General features: G+C 37.7%; 1 protein-coding gene across 2 annotated transcripts in view; it reads right to left on the bottom strand.

Moving 5' to 3' along the window:
- Positions 1 to 2,441: 2,441 nt before the first annotated feature.
- POLK (DNA polymerase kappa) overlaps positions 2,442 to 26,295 on the bottom strand; it is a 40,433-nt gene continuing 16,579 nt past the window's right edge. For both annotated transcript variants that reach the window (XM_056112565.1, XM_056112564.1), the window contains 10 exons: positions 25,892 to 26,045; positions 16,204 to 16,440; positions 14,709 to 14,833; positions 13,362 to 13,528; positions 12,760 to 12,792; positions 9,016 to 9,112; positions 7,046 to 7,217; positions 3,417 to 4,364; positions 2,756 to 2,798; positions 2,442 to 2,581 (listed from right to left, as the gene is read on the bottom strand). In XM_056112565.1, coding sequence (XP_055968540.1) covers positions 2,497 to 2,581; positions 2,756 to 2,798; positions 3,417 to 4,364; positions 7,046 to 7,217; positions 9,016 to 9,112; positions 12,760 to 12,792; positions 13,362 to 13,528; positions 14,709 to 14,833; positions 16,204 to 16,440; positions 25,892 to 26,045 — 2,061 coding nt within the window. In that variant the 3' untranslated portion in view covers positions 2,442 to 2,496. The remainder of the gene's footprint in view (positions 2,582 to 2,755; positions 2,799 to 3,416; positions 4,365 to 7,045; positions 7,218 to 9,015; positions 9,113 to 12,759; positions 12,793 to 13,361; positions 13,529 to 14,708; positions 14,834 to 16,203; positions 16,441 to 25,891; positions 26,046 to 26,295) is intronic.

A 26,295-nucleotide genomic window follows, 5' to 3' on the forward strand; every position in this document is an offset into this window, starting at 1 on the left:
CCATAAGCACTGCCATGTGTGCTCAAGGCACCAAGTCAATAAATAAATAAATAGATAGATAGATAAATAAAAATAAATCTTAGATTTTATTTTAAATTATTATTAAATATTAATAAGTAATATTAAATTAAAACAATTTATAATTGACTATACAATACAAATAAAATCTGTATTTTTAAAAGACAATACAAATAAATTTGAGGTAAGACAGAAAACAAATATGGTATCATCTACTCAGGGTCAGGATTTCATTGGATTTAATTATGCACATAATATATTAAATCACACAATCAAGAACTGTAATACTACAACTTTGTTTTTGTCTTATGACATAGTAGGCACAAAACTGACATATTAATAAACACTGACTATAACTTTTAATATCTATGAATTAAAATTACTATTTAAATCAAAGTCTGCGTAATGCTACTGTAAGCTATATTTAAAATATTATATTTCCTTATACTGTGAGAAAATGCACTATAAAACTGAAATAGTAAGAAAGAAAAATACAAGAACAAAAAATTCAGTTCCTTGGGACTAAAGTGATAGTACAGCAGGTAGGGGATTTGCTTTGCATGTGGCTGATCCAGGTTCAATTTCTGGCATCCCAAATGGTCCCCTGAGCCCCCCAGGAGTGATTCAAGAGCACAGAGCCAGGAGTAAGACCTACGCACCACCGGGAGAGGCCCAAAACACAAAAATCTAAACCAAAATGTTCAGGTCCTCAAAGCAATAACAAAAGGGGATAGAGTGTTTGCCTTGCCCATGGCAAACCTGGGTTCAATTCCCAGCACCTGATATGGTCCCTTTAACCCGCAAGGAGTGATCTCTGAGCACAAAACCAGGTGTAAGCCCTGACACCACTGAGTGAGACCTAAAAACAAAACAAACAAACAAACAAAAAGAAATAATAGCAAATTGTTTCTATCTTCATCTTTCAATTATATTTTTTACATAAAAATAGGACTAAGATATCTGAAGAAACTATTGTTTAAGTTGTCTTTTATTTGAAAATGAAAATTTGTCAGAAATATTACTAAGAGAAATGAGATCTTAATACATATTAATATATATATATCTGCCTTTTTTTAGGTCATGCACTCAGGAATTACTCCTGGCGGTGCTCAGGGGATCCTATGGGATGCTAGGAATCGAACCCGGGTTGGCCACATGCAAGGCCTTACCTGCTGTGCTACTGCTCCAGCCCCCATATTAATATTTTTAACTGTACCTTTCTCACTAGAAAATAATAAAGATAGAGTATAATTTATTCTTTTTTACATATTTGTATAAAGTACAAACATAACTGCCAAGAGTAAAATACTGCCACAATCCTAGATAAGAAAATACCTTGAATACAAAACTAAATATTTTAAAGTGAATTAAGTGCTTATTTCTAAAACAAATTAAAAAATAAAATGAATCATATTTTTCTCAAAATTCATTCAACAAAGAAAACAAAACCATGATATTATTTCCTAAAACTAAGATTTTGCTAAGCTAATATTCTAAGTAAATAGTCTTTACAGAAGTTATGATAAAAAAGTAGCTAAAATGAGTCTACAAGTTATGGAAAAATATTAGGATCAAATATAGCAGCTCATTGCCAACAAAGTGATTAAGTGCCGAAAATTTTTTATGCTAAGAAAAGGCTTATGTGAATCTCTGAAAGCCCTTACACATGTTTTTACATTCACTATAAAACATTATAAATGAATCATTCTTCTCTATCATTCCTAATTTCTCATTTTTAAATTATAGTACAGTGGACAGGGCATTTGTCTTGCATGTGGCTGACCTGGGCCCATATGGGCCCCCAACACCAGGAGTAATTCCTGAGTGCAGAGCCCAGAGTAACCCCTGAGCATTCCTAGGTGTGACCCAAAAAGACACACACACACACACAAAAACTCTAGGGGCCACAGAGACAGTAAAGGAGTATGGCACACGCCGTGCATGCAGCTGACCAGGTTTGATCCCTGGAACTACATATGGTCCCCTGAGCACTGCCAGGGGTCCCTCTAAGCACGAAGCCAGAAGCAGCCCCTGCACACTGCAGGATGTGGTCTCATACTACACGTCTGCCCCTCCCCCATCAAACAAGACAAAGATAAATCTATCTACTAGGATTCATTTCTAACCCATACATAATGAAAGTAAAATTCCCATAATTGTCAAAAAGGATTAAGAATTAAATTAGCAAAGAATCCAAATTTGCTACCAGGGAGATGCCATTTGGGGAGGGAGACTGTGCTTGCCTTTCACTAATTAAATCTGTAAACTTAAAACAAGCAAGAACTAGGCAGGAGAGCAAGCCATAGGTTGAGCACATGATTTATATGCTGTAGGCCTGGACCCCTAAGCACTGCCAGGAGTGACCCCCAAGCACAGAGCTGGGAGTAATACCTGAACACTATGGATGTGGTCCCCAAATTTCACTAATTAAAAAAATAGAAATTTTCAATTAAAGATGAATCATGAATTGGTCAATATTCATTTAAAAAATACATCCAAGGTGTTTTGGGGGTTATTTGCTTGTGCCTTCTTAGAAGCTGCATTCTTTGCCACCAATCCAGACCTGGAATGAAAAGTGAACAGTGTTCAAAAGCAGGAAGAGATTTAAACATTTTTACAAATAACTGCTTTTTAAAAAGTTACTTGGCCTAATGGAAAATTTTAACATTTCCAGAAAGTTATACTTCAAAATTTTGAGTTTTATAGCCAGCTTTATTACAGCTCAAATTAACCATACCTTTTTGTTTTTGTTATAGCCTTGTGTATTCTGCCTGAGTTACCTATAGAGGAGAGAGAAATGAAGACATTTCATAATGAATAGCAAATAATTAAAATAAAAACTTACAACTAAAGACAAAAAGTTCATGTTTATACATATCAGGAACAAATTTTATAAGCACACATTTTTTTAAATTTAATTATTTTATTTGTAGTATGGGGCAAGCTCCCCGTGGCGTATTCGATATGCCAAAAACAGTAACAACAAGTCTCATAATGAAGACGTTACTGGTAATCACTCAAGCAAATCGGTGAACAACGGGATGACAGTGACAGTGACCGTGATGCTTTATTTGAGAAATTTGGCTGGTGAGAGTGAGATTGATTCAAAAAACAGGGTAAGGACTATGTGATTATCATTGCTACACCACTGTGCCCTGAAAAATGTTCCCTGGGGTCACTCCTCTATACCCCGAACTTCGGCATAAAGCCAAGCCCAAACCAAAGTAATATGATGGTTTTCAAAAATTTTAACCTATGTTAAGGCCACTAACGTTTTTCTAAATGGCAGCATAAGGAAAATATTCCTTTAAACAGAATGTGTTTCAGATTTAACAACATCTCAACTTAAACAGAGCTTTCTGAGAGAATCATTTCCTTTAAAATGACTGCAAACTCACCAGTATGTTTGATGCTTCCCATGGACTGGTTAGTTGGTTTATCTTCATCCTTTTTTAGTTCCTGGATAATGCTTTTGTTTAAGCAAACGTCTACATGTACATTGAACAGGGTAAGATCTGAAGTCTCTTGTTCTAGGTTACAAACTGGACATACCAGGGGGTGGTTTGTTATTTCATATGGTTGGAGGGGTTCTTGCCTACTTAAGGACTTGGTATCTTCATTTTCCAATGAAACTGTACAAGATGAATTCTGGTGACAGAGTTCAATATTAGATGATCTACATGGAAGATTAGAACATTCCTCCACGCTGCTTTTATTATTTACAGCATCGAAAATTTCTACTTTGGATGGGCTACCTACAGTCTCTACCAAATTGATAACATCTACTGAAGTAATTTCTGTAGTTTTCTGATGGGTCTCAAAATCCTGCCTCTTGTTGGAATGATTTATCTGTTCTCTTTTGTTCATTTCTGTGGTGGGAGCATGTGTGCATGAGAATATTTCTGAGTTTTCACTGATTGAGGATCCATCAAGACATGCATCTACATGTTTATTAAAGGCTTCCAGGCTATAGCCTCCTTGCTCCTTAAAGCAAATAGGGCAGGTAAATAGCTGACAGTTATCTGAATTATCTGATGTTTCTAAGTTCTCACTCTTCTTCTTCTTTAGAACTTGGAAAGACCGTGATGTCTGTAAACTTTGTTTATCCACAGTGTTGTCACATTTAAGTGTGTCTTGGTTGCCACATGCTCTTTCTGATCTCTTTTTATCAAAGAAACTCTTCTTGGGAGACATTTCTGGAGGTTTTAGAAACTTTTCTTTGTTTGTTTTCTCTAGTAAACACCCAGTGGATGGCAAGGCTTGACTGCCAGTCTGTAAGAAGCCAATAATGCTTCTTTGTTGGTGTTTCTTGTCTTCTTCACTGGGAAAGCCGGAGACCCGCACACCTAAGTTAAGCCAACCACAATTAATCAATTTCAAATTTAACAAAGCAAATCCATTCAGAACACATAAGAACATTTTGCACAATATTGTTAGCATTTTTAGAGGAAGAAAAAAAAGAAACTACAGATTATCTGAATTAAATTATGCCTTTTCAAGCTGGTATTGAGTGAAAATCTGGGTTCCATTATAAAATTGTGTTTCACTGAATAGTGTCTACTGGAGTAGACAAGATGACATAGGTCTTTCAATAAATATCTAACACGATACCACTAAGTATCAAGAAGCTAACTGGGTTCAACTACATAGATTCCTTTGTTGTTGTTGTTGCTTTTGGCCCACACCCAGCTGTACTCAGGGTTTACTCCTAGCTCTGTACTCAGGGACCATTTCTGCTGTACCTCAGGGGACCATCTGGAGTGCTGGAGATAGAATTTGAGCTGGTGTACTATGAATTATGGTACATATTTCTATAGTATCATACTACCCTACTTGCTGTACTATTTCTCCTGACCAACTACAGAGATTCTTTAGGCTTTCTCCCTGTATGAGCCTTATTTTTTAGAAGAAATTTAGATTCACAATATTGAACAGAAAGTACAGAGTACCCACATATTCCCTTCTCCCCACCCCTGCTCCTACATATTCAGCCTTTCCACTTACAGCATCTTGTGCCAGAGTGGTGCATTTGTAATAACTGATGAACCTCTACTGACACAAATTATTATTTAAAGTCTATAGTAAATCCTTTGGACTTTTTTCGTTTGGTATGTGTGTGTGAATCAATAAAGTTTTTTTATTAAAACTTATTTATAAAGATGTGAAGGGAGAGAAAGGGAGAAGTAGGTGTTTGAGAGAGAACACAGACTTCTGCAGAGTGGAAATAGGCGAGCATAGAGACAAGCAAGTGAGATCTCTGAGGACACTTTGTGTTCGAGTCTTCCCAACTGTCCAACCCTTGGAAACGACTGATCTTTTCAGTATCCTCATCATTTTGTCTTTCTAGAATATCATGAAATTGAAATTATACATTATATAAACTTTTAATTGGATTCTTTCACTTAATAACACACATTTAAGGTTCCTCCAGGTCTTTTATTGGTTGATAGATCATTTCTTTCTTTCTTTTGTTTTTGTGTTAGGGCCATACCCAGCAGTGCTCAGGGCTTACTCTTGGCTCTGTGTTAAGGGATCACACCTGGAGGGGGTTGAGGACCATAGAGGGGGCCAGAAATTGAACCCAAATTGGCTGTGTCCAAGCACCTTACCTGCTGTACTATCTCTCCTACCCTTTCTTCTTTCATGTGCTGAATATTACTACACTGTCAGCACAAAACCACTGTTTTCATTCACCTATTACTTTATTATTTATTTACTTATTTTGCCTTTTTTTTTTTGGCTTTTTGAGTCACACCCGGCGATGCACAGGGGTTCCTCCTGGCTCTGCACTCAGGAGTTACCCCCTGGTGGTGCTCAGGGGACCATATGGGATGCTGGGAATTGAACCTGGGTCAGCCGCTGTGCTATTGCTCCAGCCCTATACCTATTACTTTAGAGCATCTTGGTTGCTTCAAAGTTTTGATAATAACAAATAAAGCTATTATAAATAACTGCTTTTATATCTCTTCACTATCTTTTAATACTTTATTATGCTCTCTAATACTTTGTTCAATAAATTTCAATTTTTGCCATATTTTTTTTAATATTTGAAAGTATAGCTAATGATCCAGTCTTAGTAGTGAAGTTGGCATTTGGAGTACTTATTCCTTCACAATCTCTCCTCCAGTTGACTTTGGAAACATGGTTTTTTATTTTTTTCTTTACAATGTGGAGGCTAGAGATGAGGTTTACTTTTAAATAGCACTATAATATATAATCAAAAGTTTAAAAAACTTAAAAATGTAAGAAACAAAAGACAACTGACAACTGAAATGACGGAGGCCATGTAACAGTTTTAACAACTCAACGTGAATATGTTTTGTTTTGCTCAGAAAGATTAAAGTGTTTGACAATGAAATGCTGCTTCTAATTCCAAAATAGTATGATGTAATACATGCAATAGACATTAAACTGGTTTTCCAAAATCTGAAAATAAAAGTTTTAAAATACATTTAGATACAAAGATCCTAGTAAGCAGTAAGGAAAAGAATGAATTTAAGTGATTTTTATTTGAATTAAACGAAAGACCATGATTCCATTTATGAGTTTCTAAGAAATAATAAAGACAGTAGTATCATAGGTACAAATTCCTGAACAGATTTAAGAACTAAAAAGAGAGGTCATAGAGACAATACATGGGTTAAAGCATGTGCCTTGGATGCAGCAAACTCTGGTTCAATCCCTGGCACCTCCAGAGCACTCTCAGGAGTGATCTCTACGTACAGAGTAAGCTCTGAGCACCACTGAATGTGACTCACATCCTCCCCCCAAAAATAAAGAAAATGGGGGCCAAGGAGATGAATCAAAGGACTGGAGAACATGCCAGCAAGGATGAGACCCTCAATTCAAACTTGGGGCACCTCCTGGCCTCCCAGGACCACTGGGTACAGTCCCAATAGTCCCCACAATGCTGGAAGGCCCCCCAAAAATGGGAAAAAATGAGAGTGAGTGAGGCTATTTCTAAAATTTATTTTTTAGAGAAATCTAAAACCAAAAAAAAAAAAGAAAAGAAAAGAAAAAGTCATACCCATAAGTCTTAATCTTAAGGGATGTGGAAAATCAGCATCAATTTCTGTTCTTAACAATTCCTTGGCAATAGCAAATATTTCTTCTGAGGTAGAAACAACAGATGAAATGGTAGATGCACGGGTCTTTACTTCAAAATTCACATTCTTCAGCTTAATGGTAACAGTTCTCCCCTATAAAAGAATAAACTTCATTATGTGTAGCTTTCTGGATTCCAGGAGGAAAAGGTTATTTCACAGAACAGAAAAATCGAAAAAGTCTCTTCTATAAATATGGAAGTAATACAAAAGACCATAATATACAGTGATAAAAATTGTCACAAAATGCTCTGGTTTCTTTCAGATCATATTTTTACTAAAGATTTTTATGGAGAGGAACCAAAAAAATTGTCATAAAGATGAACTAAAATACCTAAGTAAACTAAAAAATCTCATTGTGGTCAATAATTATTACTCTCTTTCCCAAATAAATTTTCATAAGATTTTAATAAAACGACAATATTGATCACATATTTTTCTTTTAACGGATCTCTAGAAATTCAGTACCTAAGAAAAGGAAAGAAAAATTCCTCTGGAGAGGTCTCACTGAAAGGTCTTCTGGATATCTCATATTAATTATGTGTCCACTAAATGGCAGATACCATGGTAAACAATTTACATGTGAGAACTCTCTTTGTTAGTTATATTTATTATTTAATGGAGAGTGATACCAATGGACTGAGCATATACTTTGCAGGTTTGATCTCTGGCACTACATGATCCCTTGAGCACTACCCAGAATGACCAATAAGCAGAGCCAGGAGTAGCCCCTAAGAACCATCAGTATATAGGTTCTTATAGCCCCTAAGAACCCATAAAAAACAAACAAAAAAAAGAGGGAAAAAAACCCTCTCTTTAGAGTTTCTTGACTCTTTAGAGTCAAGATATTAATAGAGAAGAATAAAAATGCTCATTACATATCCCATTTATATAAGAAATTTTAAAACACTTCTTAAAAATTATACTGTGTAATAATTTTTTTGTTCGAAAGTGTTGGAAAATGCTAAATGTAGGGCTGAAAAGAGATAGTTCAAAGGGCTGGGGTCATGCTTTGCATGTAAGAAGCTTGGGGTTAGTCCTGGGTACAGCATGAGCCCCTCAGTACCGCCAGGCATGACCCTTGAGCACAGAACAGGAAGTAACCCCCACGCATCACTGGGTGTGGTTCAAAACCTAAAGCCAAGCCAAAAAAATTTCTAAATAAATGTTGCATGTTGTGGGTAAAGATAAGATAGAAAGTTCAAAGCTTTCCAGGTTTTGTTCTCAAAGTGTTCAGCAAAAACACTTTGGATTAAGGCTTTGAAATAAAAAGCCTGTTCTAAAAGGTCATTGTCTACCTGGGAAGCATTAAAGATTGCTTGGAAAGGCATTAATAATATGCAAATACAGTTCTAGGGAAATCCTCTATTTTCTGATGCCAATATAGCTCTACTTTGGAACTTATTCAAAAGTACTCCTGAGGCAGTACTAACGCCTCTGCAATTAATTATACAGGAACCACTCCACCCTCATAAGTTCCTTCTTCATAAAATGACCTCATCATAGACCTCAATATGGGTCAGAATTTAATTGGTCTCTGTTGTGCACAACAATATTCTTTCCTGGTATTCCCAAGCTTGTATTCAAATAGAAAATTTAACTCTTGCTTTAAGGTAGCTTTCATCATTAATGCTGTTTTGTTGTTGTTGTAGTTAATGGGGTTAGGGGATGTTCAAAGGGTGAGAACACAGTTCTGAGCACGGAGGAGGCCCAGGTTTGATCCTTGGAAACATATCATCCCCCTGAGTTCCACCAGGAGCCACCCCTGACCCAGGCACTACCAGGTGTAGCTCCAAAACCCAAGCAGCCCCTGGCACTACCAGGTGTAGCTCCAAAACCCAAGGCCACCTCCCTTGAGTTTTTAAATGAAGACCACCACATCAAAATAAAGTACCTTCAGGCCTTCTTTTTGCAGATCTTGAGCAAGTTCACCACAAAGATCTCTGCACAAACTGTACTGTTCTTCTGCTTTACTTATCTCACTGAATGTCCTAGAAAGATAAGAATGATTCTGATGCACAAAGTAAACTATAATTCAGGATAATTTAGAATGACACACTACGTTTATGTGTGTGTCATCAAGGTCTAGCATTGAGACATATTGCATAAAAACATTAAAGATTTACTTAAACAATGAAAGATCCTGTAGATTGCTGAGCTCTTTAGCAAAAGTTTATTTGCTCTTTCTATAAAGTATGCTTTAAAAAAATTATAGCTACTAATAGTTACTGATAATGCCCCCAGAGCATTAGGGTATATGAGGTATAGAGACTACTACTTAAGAAAGTACAGATGAGGGGCTATGAGATAGTTCAAAGAAATGGAACATAAGATTCACATGCAGGAACACTGCCACCACCAATGAGGGATAAATCCCCCAGATCACACTGTCCCCAGAGCACTGCCAAGAGTGACATGTAAGCACTGAGCTTGTATATGAACCAAATACAAACAAAAAAAATCTTCCCCCCCAAAAAATCTTACAATTTCTGTGCATGTATTTTCAGGAAAAGAAAGAATTATCTTCCAGTAGAGTTAAAAGGCTGGTTTATGGCACATTCGCAGAGTTGTCTAACAGATACTGAGATATTGTTTTATTTTAATTTTTTTTTACAAGCAAGGATAGGCAGAGAGGACTAGTAAGATTAAAATGAGAAATTTTGAATTCATTTGCATAGTAAAATTGAAAAAAGTTGAAACTTTAAATTTGCATGAATGAGAAAGACACTAAAAGCTCGGGATAAGTAAAAAAATATGCATAAACAACTTCTGTGAAAAATGCCCCCTTCCAACTGTCCACCAGAGGCAATCCAAGTTGCCAGCTAGCTTCCAATTCTATGAATTCCTCCAGAAATATCCTATGGACATCTAAGCAAAAGTACATGTTCTCTTTTCCTTTTTCTTTTTTGTTTTGTTGGGGTTAAACCTAGCAATGCTCAGGGGTTACTCATGGCTCTGCACTCAGCAATTTCTCTGTCAGTGCGCAGGGTTACACATGGGATGCCAGGTATAGAACCTGGGTCAGCTGAGGGCAAGGTAAGTGCCCTACCCAGTGTACTATATCTCTTCAGCCCCATCCTCTAGTTTTTAAAATGTAAGCAGTGGACAATTAGAATGTTGATTAGAACTGCGCTTTTAAATTCCATCCTGGTCAAAGCTCCCTATGAGTAAATAATTCTTTAGTTTTTATATGGCAGTATAATAATATTCTAAACTAAAGGTATGTGATCATTAAGACAATTTTATAGAGACTGGAGAAATATCTCAACAACCTGAGCTCATGCTTTGCATGGACTTATTTCCAGGCACCATATGCTCCCGTGAGCACTGCTAAGCTTAGAGTCAGACAGAGATAGTTCCAGAGCATCACCAACTGCGATCCAAAACCAACAACTAAACTCACAAATCTTTAGATTATACTCAATCTATTGATATTATAAAAATGCAATGAATTGCCTTCAGTACATGTAAAATGACAAGTACTTTACAGATTCTGATGAATTTCAGAAAAAGAATTGGGGGAGTCGAAAGTACATACATATCTCTAAGTTTGATAGATTTTGTCAATTTGCTTGTCCCCTCTGAAAGACAAAATACTAGCTCCCCCTAAATAAGCAAACCTTCCCCAAATCAGGTGTATGACGTGGAAAAGGGACTTAGCGAGAGTGATTAAGATGGGAAGACAACGCAGTCCAAAGTAATCTCGAAAGTCCTTATAAGGGAGGCTGGAAGGTTGGTGTAAGAAGGAGAAGGCGGAGTCTGAAGATGGAGAGGGCCCAGAAGGGAAGCAGCCTCTGGAAATTAAGGGAAAGGTTCTAAATTCTGTGGAACCTCTAGAAGGAACTCAATCTTGCTGACACAATGATTTTAGTAATTCTGACCTCCAAGATTATAAAGGATTAAGTTTGTGTTGCTTTACACCACTATATATTGGAGGGTCAGAGGTACATACGTGGGTTAAGCTGCTCACCTTGCATGCAACTGACCCTGATCCACGAGAGCAGCAGAAGTGACCCATGGGGAGCTGGAGTGATAGCACAGTGGGTAGGATGGTTGCCTTGCATGTGGCTGACCTGGGTTCGATTCCCAGCATCCTATATGGGCCCCTGAGGACTGCCAGGAATAATTCCTGAGTACAGAGCCAGGAGTAACCCCTGAGCATTACCGGGTGTGATCCAAAAAGCAAAAAAAAAAAAAAAAAAAAAAAAGCCACTACATTTTTAGCAATTTCTGGTAGTACCAAAAAAGAAACTAGTATATCCCTTCTAAATACTGTACCTTTTCACTCCCATAGTCTTGCTAACAGAATATGTTAGAGTTTTTGCCAACAGGATTACTGAAAAATGTTATGTCAGCACTGTTCTGTATTTAGTAAATTACAAAGATGAGAAGTCTTTTTTGATGTTTTATGAGTCACTAGTATTTGTTTTTTTCTTATAATTATATTTTTGTTAATTTTTCCATTATTTGCTGACTTTTTCTCAGGAACTTCACTGATTAAAAACAAAAAACAAAAAACCCCCCAAATACCTGAACTCAAGTTGAAAAGTGTTCACTCCTCTCTCTGCCTCTCCTCTTCTCTCCCTCTCCTTTCTCTCCATCCTCCTCTCTCCTTTCTCTCTCCTTCTCTCTTTCCCCATCCTTCTCCCTCTTCCTTTTCCTCCCCCTCCCTTTCACTCTTCCTTTCTCTCTCCCCCACTCCCTCCCTCTCCCTCTCTTATTTCTCTAAATCAAGTTATCTTACTTTACTAAAAACAAATTACAATCTCAGGCCTGGAAAGACAGTACAGTGGCTCTAGTCTTGTGGAAGGCCAACCTGGGTTCAGTCTCTGCAAAGAATATTTTTCCCAAGATCCCTGCCTCCTGCCGGGATGATTTGAGTGCAGAACTAGGAGTAAGTCAGTGTGGCCCAAAAATGAAAAATAAAAAAATTATTAGAACTTCACTTTTGGATGCTTCTTTTCTACCCTTCTTTCCCTTTGATTGCTTGCACAAAATCATAGCCTAAATACTACTTTTTATCAGTCATTTATTGACTGCGTTGTTCTGTGAAAGCCACTCAACTCTTCTGACCACAAATAATATATATGAAAAATGAACATAACCTTGTAATAGATCAGCAGTTCTTAAATGTCTCAGAGGAAATTTTAGGCCTTGAGGAGATAACTGAGGGACATTTAAGACAGTTATATATTTCCCAAGATCAATAATTTTCCATCAGGATTTTATTTGACTTTCAAACAAGATTTAAATCATTGAACTAGCTTATTCTAAGCTGTCTATCATCAATACTCTTATTATTTGATGCCTATACTTGTTCACCATTATTTACAGTGCTTCAGGAAGATTTTCTATTGTCATTTTTTAAATTCCCCAAATAACTTCTCAGTATAATTTTTCTTACAATCAACACTGAAGCAGAAATCTAAAAATGCTTGGTTTTCACTGAATAGGAACAGAATCAACATTAAGAAAATTGTAGTCATATTTTTCCCTCATAGAGCAAATAATAAAGCATTGAACTTTGATATTTATATCTGGAGTACCAGCTGCTAGAAAAAATATGATTTGATTTGCAAACTCACTGACACTTTTCAAAAACTTTAAAATAACATAAACAATTAATAATAAAAATTACCTTTCAACACTCATGCTTTTCCTCTCTCCATCCCTTGAAATGAAAAAAAAGTTTTTAGCTGTTTACTCAGAGGAAACAGAAAAGTTAGTCAATAAAGCTTTTCAAAGTATCATTAGATCACCTTTTTTAAAGGCTGCTCTGTAAAATAAGAATCATCTTTCTTTCCACAACAATCTGACCACCAGTATTCTTACTTTCTGAACAAAGAATAAGTATAGAAAAAAGAACAAGTATCTCTTATTATATATTCAACTACTGTAGTCAAAAATCTATGGAGTGGTTCTTTTTGTTATTCGCACATCTAATATTTTGACTTTAATGAAAAAAATCATCATCTTGGCAGAGGACAGATAGTACAGCAGGCAAGGCACTTGCCTTGCATGCAGCCAACCTGGGTTCGATCCCCAGCATCCCCTATGGTCGAGCATGTCCTGAGTATCACAGGGTGTGGCCCAACACTCCACCCCACTCAAATTATCATCTGCATTGAACTAGCCTAGAATTTTAAAACATGTTCTCCTTATAGACTGCTTCTCAATGGCTAAAGTTATTATTTCAGTAAATAAAGAAGAAAAAAATGCGCGATGACTATGCATAGATACCTTGCCAGGTTTGTAGAACCTAGACCCAAGGCAATGTGAAGAAAATAATGCCAAGATGTTTCAGAGAAAAGGAGAGAAAGTAATGCTCTCTGTTGGTAGAGTTCTGTACAAGTAGTAACTCCAAGGGCCTTCAACATTTTCTCTGTAACTTTTCCTATTCCAGAAACCTAGAAGAGAACCAATATTATTATTAATGTTTTTTAAATTAAAGCTACTGTTATTATAATTTTATTAAACATGAGAGGAGTGTATTTTGGACCATGGTCAGCAGTGTTTGGGGACTACTCCTGAGCTTATGCGCTTAGAAATAGCCCCACCTGATGCTCAGAGGACAGGTGGTGTCAGGAATTGAAAAGGGGAGAGGCCATATACAAGCAAGTGCCTTAGCCCCTGTACTATTTCTCACTTTCTAAAGTGATACTGCATGGAAATTTCAAGTTTATATGGCACTGAATTTAAAAAACATTAAGTTTTACTAAAAATAAAGAAAAGATTCTTTATGGCCATAAAAACATGGGAAATGGTTGAACAAACACACTTATGTTGAATTTTTCATAGCGAGATTTATGAACCTTTATTATATTATTTTATACTACAACTTACATATATGAAAGCACTACTTTATACTACAACTTACATATATGAAACTATTCATTACTGACCATACATTATATACATTTATGTAGCTTTTCTTTTGAGCACTGAAAAATGATTTATTTAAAATCATTTGTATACATTATGGAGAAAAAAGCAAGTCCTAAAACTCTAAAATATAGAATCGTCCATTCTCAGTGCTCAAAAGAAAAGCTATACAAATGCATATAATGTATGGTGAGTAATGAATAATTTCATATATGTAGGTTGTGGCATAAAGCAGTGCTTTCATATACGTAAGTTGCAATATAAAGTAACACATAACTTGAGAAAGCATATTTCTCAAGATGTGTATTGTGTTCTATTAAAAAATATTCTGGAGCCATGCAGGTGGTTTAGCGGAGAAACACTTGCCTTCAATGTGTGAGAACCTGGCATTGGAAACAAACAAACAAAAATGCAAAGAAAAAGGTTATTCTGATGTTAGTTCCTGAGCACAACTGGGTGTGGACCCACAAGCTCTCTTCCTCCAATAAAACAAATGCCATAATTTTCATCTAACAAGCTTCCCAATCTTCTAAAAATAAGGTTCTTGGAAAGATCTCTTCAAGTCAAAACTCAAACATCCTTTATACTTCCTGCTTATTACATATTGTTTAAAATTTTCAGCAAAGAATAACTGCTATGATCCTAAGAGTATCTCTTCAAATATATATGATACACGTTTATGATTAATTTAATATAAAAGCTCACCTTCCTAATGGGTAAATCCCTGATGAAGTCCATCACAGCTTGCCTGGTAGGGAGAATTTGGTACTGTCCATTTGGTTTTCTCTTATCACTGCATATTTTTGCTAGCATTGTATTTGGGGCAATTCCTTAAAAGAAGAACACTCTGATGATGCAAAGAAGTTGATATATATAATTTCTTAAGTATGTGATATTATAAGGGGAAAGTAATGTTAAGTGCAAAAAAAATGAAATGGCAAAGAATGAATGCTAATATAAAAATAAATTTAACTATCATAGCTACAAGACTTGTTATAGTTTTAAGAAAAGAAAATGTATTAGTCATTGTGGCTACAGAAATAAGAAATATGGGGCTGGAGCAATAGTACAGCGGGTAGGGCATTTGCCTTGCATGCGGCCGACCGGGTTTGATTTCCAGCATCTCATATGGTGCCCTGAGCACCGTCAGGAGTAATTCCTGAGTGTAAAAGCCAGGAGTAACCCTTGTGCATCACCGGATATTACCCAAAAGGGGAAAAAAAAAATATTTGAATCTCCATGGTATTTTAAACTTTGAGTAAATTGAGTTTAAGTGATATTATTATTCACTTGCTAATATTTATTAGAGATGTAGAGCTATCTTAATAGAAAATATCTAGAATATAATTAGAATAACTTTTCTTTTTAAAAAGGTCTTGTATAAGTAATTTACAAAAGGATAAAATATCAATGATTCTGAATTGCAATATGTTTAAAATAGGATTATAAAATGAATGAATCCCTTTTATGTTACAATGCAAATTACTACTTAGAAAGATGTTTTTCAATTTCTAAGAGTTGATGAAATAGACATATTTAAATAAATTTGAAATACAATTTGAAATAGGCATATTCAAATGTGATCATTAAATAGTTCATTTCAGTTTTGATACGTGTCTTCCCAAAAGATTTTATTTATTCTCATCCTTTGGTACAGAAGAGACTAACCTCATCACAATGTGACTTTTATAGCAATCTTGGGTGCTCATGATGAATATCAGTTTCTATAATTAAACGCAACAATACCCTCACTGATTACTGACACATGTAAAACTCCTTTCCCTTCCCCAGATGGCTCTAGATTGCTACGCTGCCAGTTGCTGTTTCTCTGTCTCCTGTGATTGTGGTCACCTGGGGTCTGCTCTTGTCTACTGTACTCCTACACAGGGTGGAATTCTTTCAAGGAAAATCTATAAAGTACTGTATCTAAAGCCAACTAAAATATATTTATGCTTTAAAAAAGGACAGCTATATAAGACTTATGACCATATTTTCTTTGGGTTTATAGACTTCTACTTAATACCAATTTATATTAGGTTAATAGCATTTTGAATAGCAAAGTTGTTAAAATTTGTATAAAACAATGAATATGCAAACCGTCACTATTGTATATACTTTAATCTGATAAACTACCCATATTAAACATGTCAGTTAATCAGATAATTATAACCATTATAGTCAGCAGTATCCTTTTGAGTACCTGCGCTGGCAGTCAGAGTTGTTTTTTGCTCAATTCTGAAACGAATTTCCTTGACCACTTCCTCAGCTGATGTTCCAAAAACAACTGAGTTTTGATGTAGCTGAGCATTTTGTTCTTCAGAGTTTCCTTGTAAAGAACTTCCTGGGGGCTGCAAATCAGGAGGACTATCTTCAAAAAGCAGTGGAGAGATGGATCCTTCATGCTCACTCAATTTATGAACATCGTTTCCTGGTTTATCTAAATTATGAACAAGAACAGTAATCCATTTTCATTTTAAGAAGAACATACTTCATAAATTAGGTTTCCCTACATCCATTTAAAGACAAAACAAAACTAATTTTAGTTTTGTTTCTAAGATCCAAGATTAGAAATGTTATTTAAATTAGTAACTTAGGGGGCTGGAGTCATAGTACAGCGGGTAGAGTGTTTGCCTTGCACATAGCTAACCATTTTTTTAAAAAGCTGTTATTTTCATTGATTCATCTCAGGTTGGGGTATGAGGAATCCTCTTAATTTAGAATTTATATATTTTTCTGTTTTTAATCGAGAATGAATTCTTAAGCTTCTTTTTCAAAATTCAATATATAAAAGTAAAACAATAAACAAGCTATTTTTAAATAAATATTAGGTATATCAGAATTTAATAATAAGAATAGTCATTAAACAATAAGCAATTGAGAATAATCATAGTTACAAAATAAGTATAAATTTCAGAAAGGCAAAAACCAAATTCTCTTCATTCATGGAAGATAACTTTCAGATGATAAAACAATCTGAACTTCCCTTCAAATTCAGATGTATTTATATATATATTTATTTATTTATTTATTGACATACCCAACAGCACTCAGTGGTTAATTACTCCTGGCTCTGTACTCAGGAATCACTCCTGGTGGGGACTACATAGGATGCCAGGGATGGAACCCTGGTCAGTCACTTGCAAGGCAAACATCCTACCTGCTGTACTATCACTCCGGCCTCTGGAGATTTAAATTTTGACCTTCTTGTTTGTAAACTATCTTTACTATGGGCATATGTGAAATAAATAGAAACCACCCTGGAAAGCATACATTTTTTAAAATACAAAAAGTATTTTGTTGTTGTTATTCTTAAACTGTTACAGGGGCCATACCTGGCGGTGCTTGACATAATTCTTTTTGTTGTTGTTTTCATTCTTCATTGTTGTGAGGGCCGTACCTGGCTGTGCTTAAGACTCAGGGTGGGGTGGGGTGGGGTGAGGGTCTACTCACAAGAGAATTGGGAGCAGGGCATGCAGAAGGACATGGAAATTCCAGAACATGCAAAGCATTGATGCTGAGCCACATCTCTGGACCGAAAGAAACATTTTAATGGTCTAATCACGTTAACTAAATTTAAACTAACCAAATTTAGAGCAAAGAGGACTTTGAAAGTATGAACCCAAAGGGGCACAGTTACTTGACATTGTTGGTTAGACAAAATTCTAACTCTGCTAACACTCTTGAATGGTTTTGAGGAAATAGTAAATATGCTACCTGTTTTACAGGAAAGAATAAGCAGAAACATACTCAGACACTTGTTTCTGCTTTCCTTTGCCTTCAAAACAGCCAAACTTATAAGAATTTTAGGAGGAAATGTACAGAAAACAGATCACCATTCAGTTTATCCTGAGACCTTCTGCTTTTCAAGGCTCCCTAACTTCTTTACGTCTGCCCCCAAAAGTAATCTCTGGTTTTTCAGTAGACACAAGATCAAAGTTTCAAACTCTGCTTTCTACTTGTATAAATATTCACTGAAACATTGTTCCTGCCCTCTTGCCTTCTAGGCTATGATAAAGCCTTTTCCTTCTTGCAAAAGTCAGTGTGATGGTGGCTCTCTGATACATGGTTCCATGGGTGATCTTTCAAATTCATCTTTCTAACTATCAATAGACTGTAAACTAACATTATTAAAAACCAAATAGGGGGTGGGAGAGGTAGTACAGTCACTGGGGAGCTTTCCTTGCACACAGAAGACTTGGGTTCAACCCCAGGTACCACATATGGTACCCAAGCCCCACCAGGAGAGATTCCTAAGCACAGAGTGTACAGTAAGACAGATTGCCCAGGTATGGCCCAAGTCCCCCACCCCTAAAAGTAAAGTAGAACTATAAATTTGATTACTATTTTATTTAATTTGTACTTTTAAAATATATTTGAATTTATACTGATTGTATGTGTCCTCTCAAGAGTAGAGATGTAGGGCGGTGAGAGAACACAAGTGTGAACACAATGTTCAATCTCCCAAACAAACCCTCTTGAGCAAATCTATTAAAGACTTTACTTTCTGTGCTTAATGTTGTAAAAATGCAGATTAAATGTACTTATAATAACTAAGATTAGTAACCAGCTTTCTGATACCATTTCATAACTTTATTACATATAGTGTTCCAAGTCAAGGCAAGTAGAGAAGCAAAAACTAAATTTCTAGTTTTATACATGTATCAATACTTATTCCTTGAAAACTGGCTTTTAGAAAAGATTTTGTAAAGATAACCTTACATCACAAACATCTGATTAGTGTCAAAATTTTAAGAACATAAATATGAATTATGGCACAAATATTTTCCCAAATTGCAGACCACACAAAAAATAAACCTCACTTTCAAACGTGTAATGACTATTACTCATGTGCTTCAGTTCTGGTTTTTAAAATGCAGAGAAATTCCAAAATGACCAAGACTCAGCCATGTTGAAATGATCTCTTTACCTGGCACCTCCTTTTCCCCCATCTGGATGTGCAGGAAAGGGTCAAGGGAATTAAGAAAAACTGCAGATCAAGGAAGGTACTTAGTCAGTGAATCCATGAGCTCCTCCTGCAGCATGCCTTATGGCATGCTTGTACCTCCTGCCTCTATCACTCTGCTTTCAGATCCCTCAAAGAGACACACGCTGTAATAGGAGGCAAAGCATGCTTTGTTCGGTTCCCCTTTGGATCTGCCACTTAGCAGTGCAATAACATGCTGCAGTGGTTTTGCATGCTTTCTGAAAGAAGTATCTTTATTTTTCTGTTTTGGGGTTATATCTCGCAGTGCTCAAGGGCTACTCCCAGCAGACTGCTCAGAGGTCTGCTGCTCAGAGGTCTGAGCTCCTGACCGTGCTCAGAGGACCAGGTGGTGCCAGGATTCAAACCTGGGGCTTCTGCATGCCAAGTATGCGTGGCAGTCCTTGGAATTAGAACACTCTGGCACGAAGACATAGATTTTTAATCCTCAAACCCATGTAATTAAAGTACAAAACTAAGGCTTCTTATAATACAAGATGCTAGAATCAATGAATCCATTGGGTGGCAATGTGCAGTATTTCAGTTTCTTATGCTGTCTGGCACTAACAGTCATACAGGTTTCTTTGGCAGAATAAATAAAATCTGGAAATAGTCTGAATACTTAGCAATATTTTCCAGTGTATAACCTTTACAAAAACAGGGCAGACAGCAGAAAAATGTCTAGGACTTGAGTAAAGATATCAATCCCCTGCCATGGCTCCAATACACAGCTCACAACTTCCCTTCACCTAAGGAAATCAAATGCGCCTGAAAGTCCAGCCCAAAGGGTCTTGGATATGAAGACAAAAGTTAAGCTATTTAAATTGCTTAAGAATATGGAATATGGGGATGGGGGTGGGAGGGATACTGGGATTCATGGTGGTGGAAAATGGGCACTGGTGGAGAGATGGGTATTTGATCACTGTATAATTGAAACCCAAGCACAAAAATTTGTAAGTCTACAACTGTACCTTATGGTGTTTCACTAATAAAAATCAATTAAAAAACCTTAAAAAAAAGAATATGGAATATGGGGCCAGAGCAATAGCATAGTGGGTAGTCGTTTGCCTTGCATACGGCTGACCCGGTTCAATTCCCAGCATCCCATATGGTCCCCCGAGCACCACCAGGAGTAACTCCTGAGTGCAGAGCCAGGAGTAACCCTTAAGCATTGCCGGGTGTGACCCCCCACCCCAAAGAAAAAGAATATGGAATACATGAGGAGCTAGAGAGACAGTAGAGTAGGTAGGGTGTTTGCCTTGCATATGGCCAACCTGGATCCGATCGCTGGCACCACATATGGTCCTTCAGTCCTGCCAGGAGTGATCCCTGAGCACAGAGCCAGGAGTAAGTCCTGAGCACTGCTGGGTGTGCCACCTCCCCAAAAAAGAATACATGAAAATACAAGTATTTATTTATTTTAGCCATGTCCACTTGCCGACATACCAAATTCCACAGGATGGATATGTCGTTCCCAACGTTCTCCCTTCCGAAATCCGACACGCCATTTCGTCGGTAAAGAAACAAACAGCACCAGGCCCAGACAAGGTCAGACCTGAACACCTGAAGAACCTGCCGTTAGTCCTCATCAATACACTGGCTCGGCTCTTCACTCGCTACCTGTCTGAATGCAAGGTTCTGTCCCAGTGGAAAACCAGTAGGACCGTACTACTGTTCAAGAAGGGAGACATCCATGACATTGGCAACTATCGCCCGATCTGCCTATTGTCTGTCATCTACAAGTTGTTCACTCGAGTCATCCTAAATAGGATTGGCAGAACACTAGATGAAGGACAACCATGCGAGCAAGCCAGGTTCCGCAAAGGATTCAGCACCATCGACCATATCCACATGATAACCAAGCTCATTGAGGTTTCTCGGGAGTTCAAGATGCCGCTCTGTCTAACATTCATTGATTTACAGAAGGCCTTTGATTCTGTTGAGACGGAAGCGGTCATTGAAGCCCTAGCCAATCAGGGCATTCAAGCCCAATACATCAGGATCCTCCGTGAGCTCTATTGCGGATTCACTACCAGGATCTCACCATTCTACAAAGAAGTGATCGTTGATGTCAAGAGAGGGGTGCGGCAGGGTGATACCATTTCACCGAAACTCTTCAGTGCCACCCTCGAGAACATCATGCGACGACTGGAATGGGAAGGAATGGGAGTGAAGATAGATGGTCGGCAACTACACCACCTCCGCTTTGCTGATGACATTGTTTTAATAACACCAAACATCAGCCAAGCGGCACAAATGCTGGCCGACTTTGACCGTGAGTGTGGAAAGGTAGGACTACAGCTGAATCTTACGAAGACAATGTTTATGAGAAACAGCCTTGTTCCTGATGCCCCATTCGCTCTCAATGGAACGACCATCTCCGAATGCAACAGCTATGTGTACCTAGGTCGAGAGGTCAACATGACAAATGACCTGGCACCCGAGCTGCGCAGGAGGAAGAGAGCAGCTTGGAACGCCTTCAAGAACGTCGAAGAAATAGCTAAGAGGACGAAGAATCTCCGGCTCCGGGCACATCTCTTTGATTCCACTGTTCTTCCTGCATTAACATATGCCTCAGAGACCTGGGCCCTACACAAACAAGATGAGAACGCTATTCAGGTCTCCCAAAGAAGAATAGAAAGAGCTATGCTTGGAATATCACGTTTCACTCAAATGAGAGAATGAATCCAGAGTTCTGACATCCGTCGACAATCAAGAATCAGGGACGCTGTCTCATTTGCCAAGTGTCAAAAATCAGATGGGCTGGTCACATAATGAAATTTAAAGACGACCGTTGGACTAGAGCTGTTACTGATTGGATTCCACGGGATGTCAAAAGACCGCGTGGCCGCCCACCTACCAGATGGTCAGACTTCTTCGTCAAGATCATGAACAATCGGTTTGAGGCCCTTCATGTTCCCGGAGCGAACAGATGCCATTGGGCTACACTAGCACGCCACAGGGACAAATGGAGAAGTTACTGGCGCCCGCTCAAGCAAATCGACGAATAACGGGAAGTTAAGTGATTATTTATTTTAATGTTTTAGTTTGGGGGTCACACCCATCTGTGTGTGTGGAGAGGGGAAGGGTTTAGTCAGGGCTTACTCCTTGGCTCACTTGGGGGACCATATAGGATGCCAGGGATCAAACCTGAGTTAGCCAGTACCCTACTCACTGTACTATTGCTTTGGCCCCCCTGTAAGTATATGTAAAGCAATAGATATTAAAAATTTACATCCTCATAATGATTTTGGACTAATATAAATGAAAATAACATTAGTAATTAATAAAAAACATTTATTTACTTTAGTGCCAGTATAATATTTAGAAATATATTGCGAAGTACAGGGCATATTGTAAGCTCAAACAGCATACAATGTTTATAGTTGCATTGTATGTGGGCAGCCTGAATTTGATCCCAGGCACCACGAGATTCCTTGAGCAACAAAGAAAGAGATCTTTGAGCACTGTGTCAGGAGTAACACCTGAGAAACTGATGAATGTGGCCCATAAAGCATACTATTTTTTTCTTTGCTTTTTTGGTCACACCCAGCAATGCACAGGGGTCACTCCTGGCTCTGCACTCAGGAATTACTCCTGGAGGTGCTCAGGGGTCCACATGCGATGCTGGGAATCGAACCTGGGTCGGCAGCGTGCAAGGCAAATGCCCTATCTGCTGTGCTATCACTCCAGCCCCATAAAGCATACTATTAAATTAATATTTTTGAGAGCATCTCAGGGCTTACAGAGACAGCCACTTAATGGTTCCTCCCACCTCGATGAAAAATAAGGAGTTAATAAGGTGAGATTTCTAAGCAACATTAGGTTTTGCATGTCACTGCCACAAAGAATAATTATAGCAAGGAAGAAAAAATTTTAACTTCAAGCTTCCATGCACAGAAATTATACTTGTTTAAAGTTTCTAGTAAAGAAAGAGAGAAGCCAGTTTCTCAGAGCTTAAAATAATGTAATCAAGCTATGACTTGATGTTCATATTAAATCAATTCTAAAGATGTGAGCAACAAACAATATAGAAATTGAATTTTTTGTTTATATGTGGGATAGACCCAGTTGTGCTCAGGGCTTACTCCTAGATCTGCGCTCAAGGACACATCTAGTGTTCTGGGGATCATTATGTGGTGCTGGAGATTAAACTGAGATGATGTGTGCAAAGCAAATGCTTAAACACTGTACTGTCTCTCTGGCCCAGGAATTAGAATTTTATGTCACTGAGGAATGACCATTTCTGCTTTAAGGGAAAGTTACAAACACATTTCTCCACTACTTCTTGTCTCCGCTTGAAGGAATATATTCCCATTACTAAGTTATATGCATGGAAAACAGCTGTGGGTTATGAGAAAACCCTCTGCTTCCACCTTTACATCCCAGCGAATTTTGTTCAGGAGTCTAGGACAACTCAGACATTTGAAAACAATCAAATTATTTAATAGGTAACTGCTTTCAATTAAAGCAAAATGTGTAAAAAAAAACAATTTTTTTCTTTCAAAAGTGGTATGTGCATTAACCTGCATGTTACTTGGCTGAGTTTTGGACAGGCAATTAAGGGATCAATTGAAAAAATACTTGCGGCTGTGACATTTCGGGGTGGCTGTACATAAAAAGAATCAAAATAGGGGCCTGAGCAATAGTACAGTGGGTAGGGCATTTGCCTTGTAGAAGGCCTACCCTAATTTGATTCCCCCCCTTCTTTCTCCACCCCCTCCTCCTCCTCCCCATCCCATATGGTCCCCTGAGTATTGCAAGGGTAATTCCTGAGTGTAGAGTCAGGAGTAATCCAAGTTTCACCAGATGTGGTCCAAATGCCCCCCACCCCACCCCCAAAAAAATTAAAAAGAAAAGAGAAATCAAAATAGGTCCAGAGAGAGTGTCAGAATATCACACTTCTGTTTCAGAGCAGCAGGCTCTGGTTCCATTCCCAGTAGGCTGCCTGGTCTCCTGAGCACCACCAGAGATCACTTCTGAAAATTAGACCAAGAATAGCCCCCATCCTGACCAATTCCTCCAGCCATCTTTTTCTTAGAGATCCCTTCTCTATTCCAGCTGCCTTCTCCCCTTTGCTCATGAGACAGGCTTCCAGCTATGGAGCAATCTTCCTGTCCCGTGTATCTACTATTCTTAGGTGTCAGCTTCATGTTATGTTGTTCTGTACTCCACAAATGAGTGCAGTCCTTCTATGTCTGTCCCTCTCTTTCTGACTCATTTCACTTAGCATGATACTCTCCATGTCTATCCATTTACAAGCAAAGTTCATGACTTCATCTCTCCTGACAGCTGCATAGTATTCCATTGTGTAGATGTACCAAAGTTTCTTTAACCAGTCATCTGTTCTAGGGCACTTGGGTTGTTTCCAGATTTTGGCCATTGTTAACAGTGCTGCAATGAACATATAGGTACTGATGCCATTTCTACTGTGCTTTTTTGCATCCTCAGGTTATAATCCCAGAAGTGTGTGCAGAAAGTAGATAAAGGACCAAACATGATAACCTCTCAGTGTCTGTATTGCAAACCATAATGCCCAAAAGTAGAGATTATTGGGAATCATGTCTGTCATGGAAGCAGGGGGAGGGTGGGAAGTGGGGGGGATACTGGGGATATTGATGGTGGGGAATGTGCACTGGTGGAGGGATGGGTGGTTGATCATTCTGTGATTGAAACTCAAACATGACGGCTTGTAACTATCTCACAGTGATTCAATAAACTTAAAAAAAAAAAACAAAGAACAGTTCCCCTACCCCTACCTCAGCACTGATGGGTATGGCCTAATTTCCACCTACTCCACTCCAAAGAATCAAAATAAAGTCTAAGCAAAGAAGGAAGCTGGGGAGTCATTCACTTTGGCAAAGTTGGAAAAAGTCTCCACATAACCAGACAAAACTTGAGAAGAAATAAAACCCAACAAATATTTTGATATATATTAAAAAAAGAATCCAGCTAAGGTTTTAGCTGAAGGATAGCACATTTGCTTTGTAGGCATGAGGCCCTTGGTCAATCTCTACCACCAACAAAAAAATAAATATTAAATAAACAAATCTCCAGGAACAATTACGACAAAAGATTACCTAAAACAGAACTTCTTCCCTCAAAGTGCATTCTCTGGAGAAGGGCCCTGGGCTTAATACCTGAAACTACATGGTTCCCAAAGCACATACAGGGAAAAATCTCCCACATCTACCGAGTATAACCCGCGGTGACATTCAAATCCCAAAACAAAAACACAACAAATAGTAGACATTTTCCTCAGATTCAACACAATACAACCTAGTTAGTCAGATTTTAGGAAAAGAGCAATTACAAGTTTACTTTGTACAGGGATACTTCATACTCAAAAATTGGGAATTTAATCACCTTATTCAGTTTTAAAGTGACATTCCACACACTAAACTAAAAGACCCACTTGTGTATTTTAGTTTCTTATATTTGGTTTTCAATAATTTTTAATAATAAAAGTATATCTAAACTTAGCCACCTTTATATGTTAATAAAATAACTGAGTTAACTTTGTTTTCTGTTTTTTCTCTTTGGGGGGGGCACGCCCCATAGTACTCAGGGATCATTTCTGGCAGTGCTAAGGCGATACCTGAAATGAGGTGCTGGGGGCAGAACCTGGGTTGTCCACATGCAAAACAAGCACTCTACCTGCTGTGCTAGTTCTCTGACTCCACAAGTGGTTAACTTTTAAAGATCTATTTAGGGGTGCAGGAGGCTAGAAAGCCTCAGTGGATGGAAGCACTGGTCAACTCTAACTACTGCCAGACACAATCCTGAGTTCAGAGACTGGGGTACCCCCTGGCAAGTGTGCTTCCCCAAATGAACAGTAACAACAATAATGAAAAAAAAGTTCTGTTTGCCTACTTTTTTAGTCTGATCATTCTAATAAATTCCTTACCATTTTCTAGAGAGTTCGCTGTCTTGATGAAACATTTCCTTTTGTCCTCTGGCCAATTTTGTCTTTCCTGTAAGTGTTTTGTTATATTCAAATATGCTTCATCAAGACTCATAGCCATAAAATTGGGATCATAATCAGCGAGTATTTCTTTAACCTTCAAAAGAAACAAAATGGCTTAAATTTTGCTTTCACAGCAAAACCTGTCATACATAGCTGAAAAGAAACTTTAATATTCTACTTTGCAACTATAGTAACAATCCTGCAATCAATAGCTCAAGTATTTAGGGAATAAATAATTTACTGTCAAGGCAAGTCTGCCCAAGTTCTCATTTATCTTAAAATAGATCATGAAAGCAGGAAATTATGAGATAACTTAATTTCATATGATTTCTATCTAGTACATC

Source organism: Sorex fumeus, unplaced genomic scaffold (genome assembly GCF_029834395.1).
Source record: "Sorex fumeus unplaced genomic scaffold, SorFum_2.1 ptg000018l, whole genome shotgun sequence".
Classification (NCBI taxonomy): Eukaryota; Metazoa; Chordata; class Mammalia; order Eulipotyphla; family Soricidae; genus Sorex; species Sorex fumeus.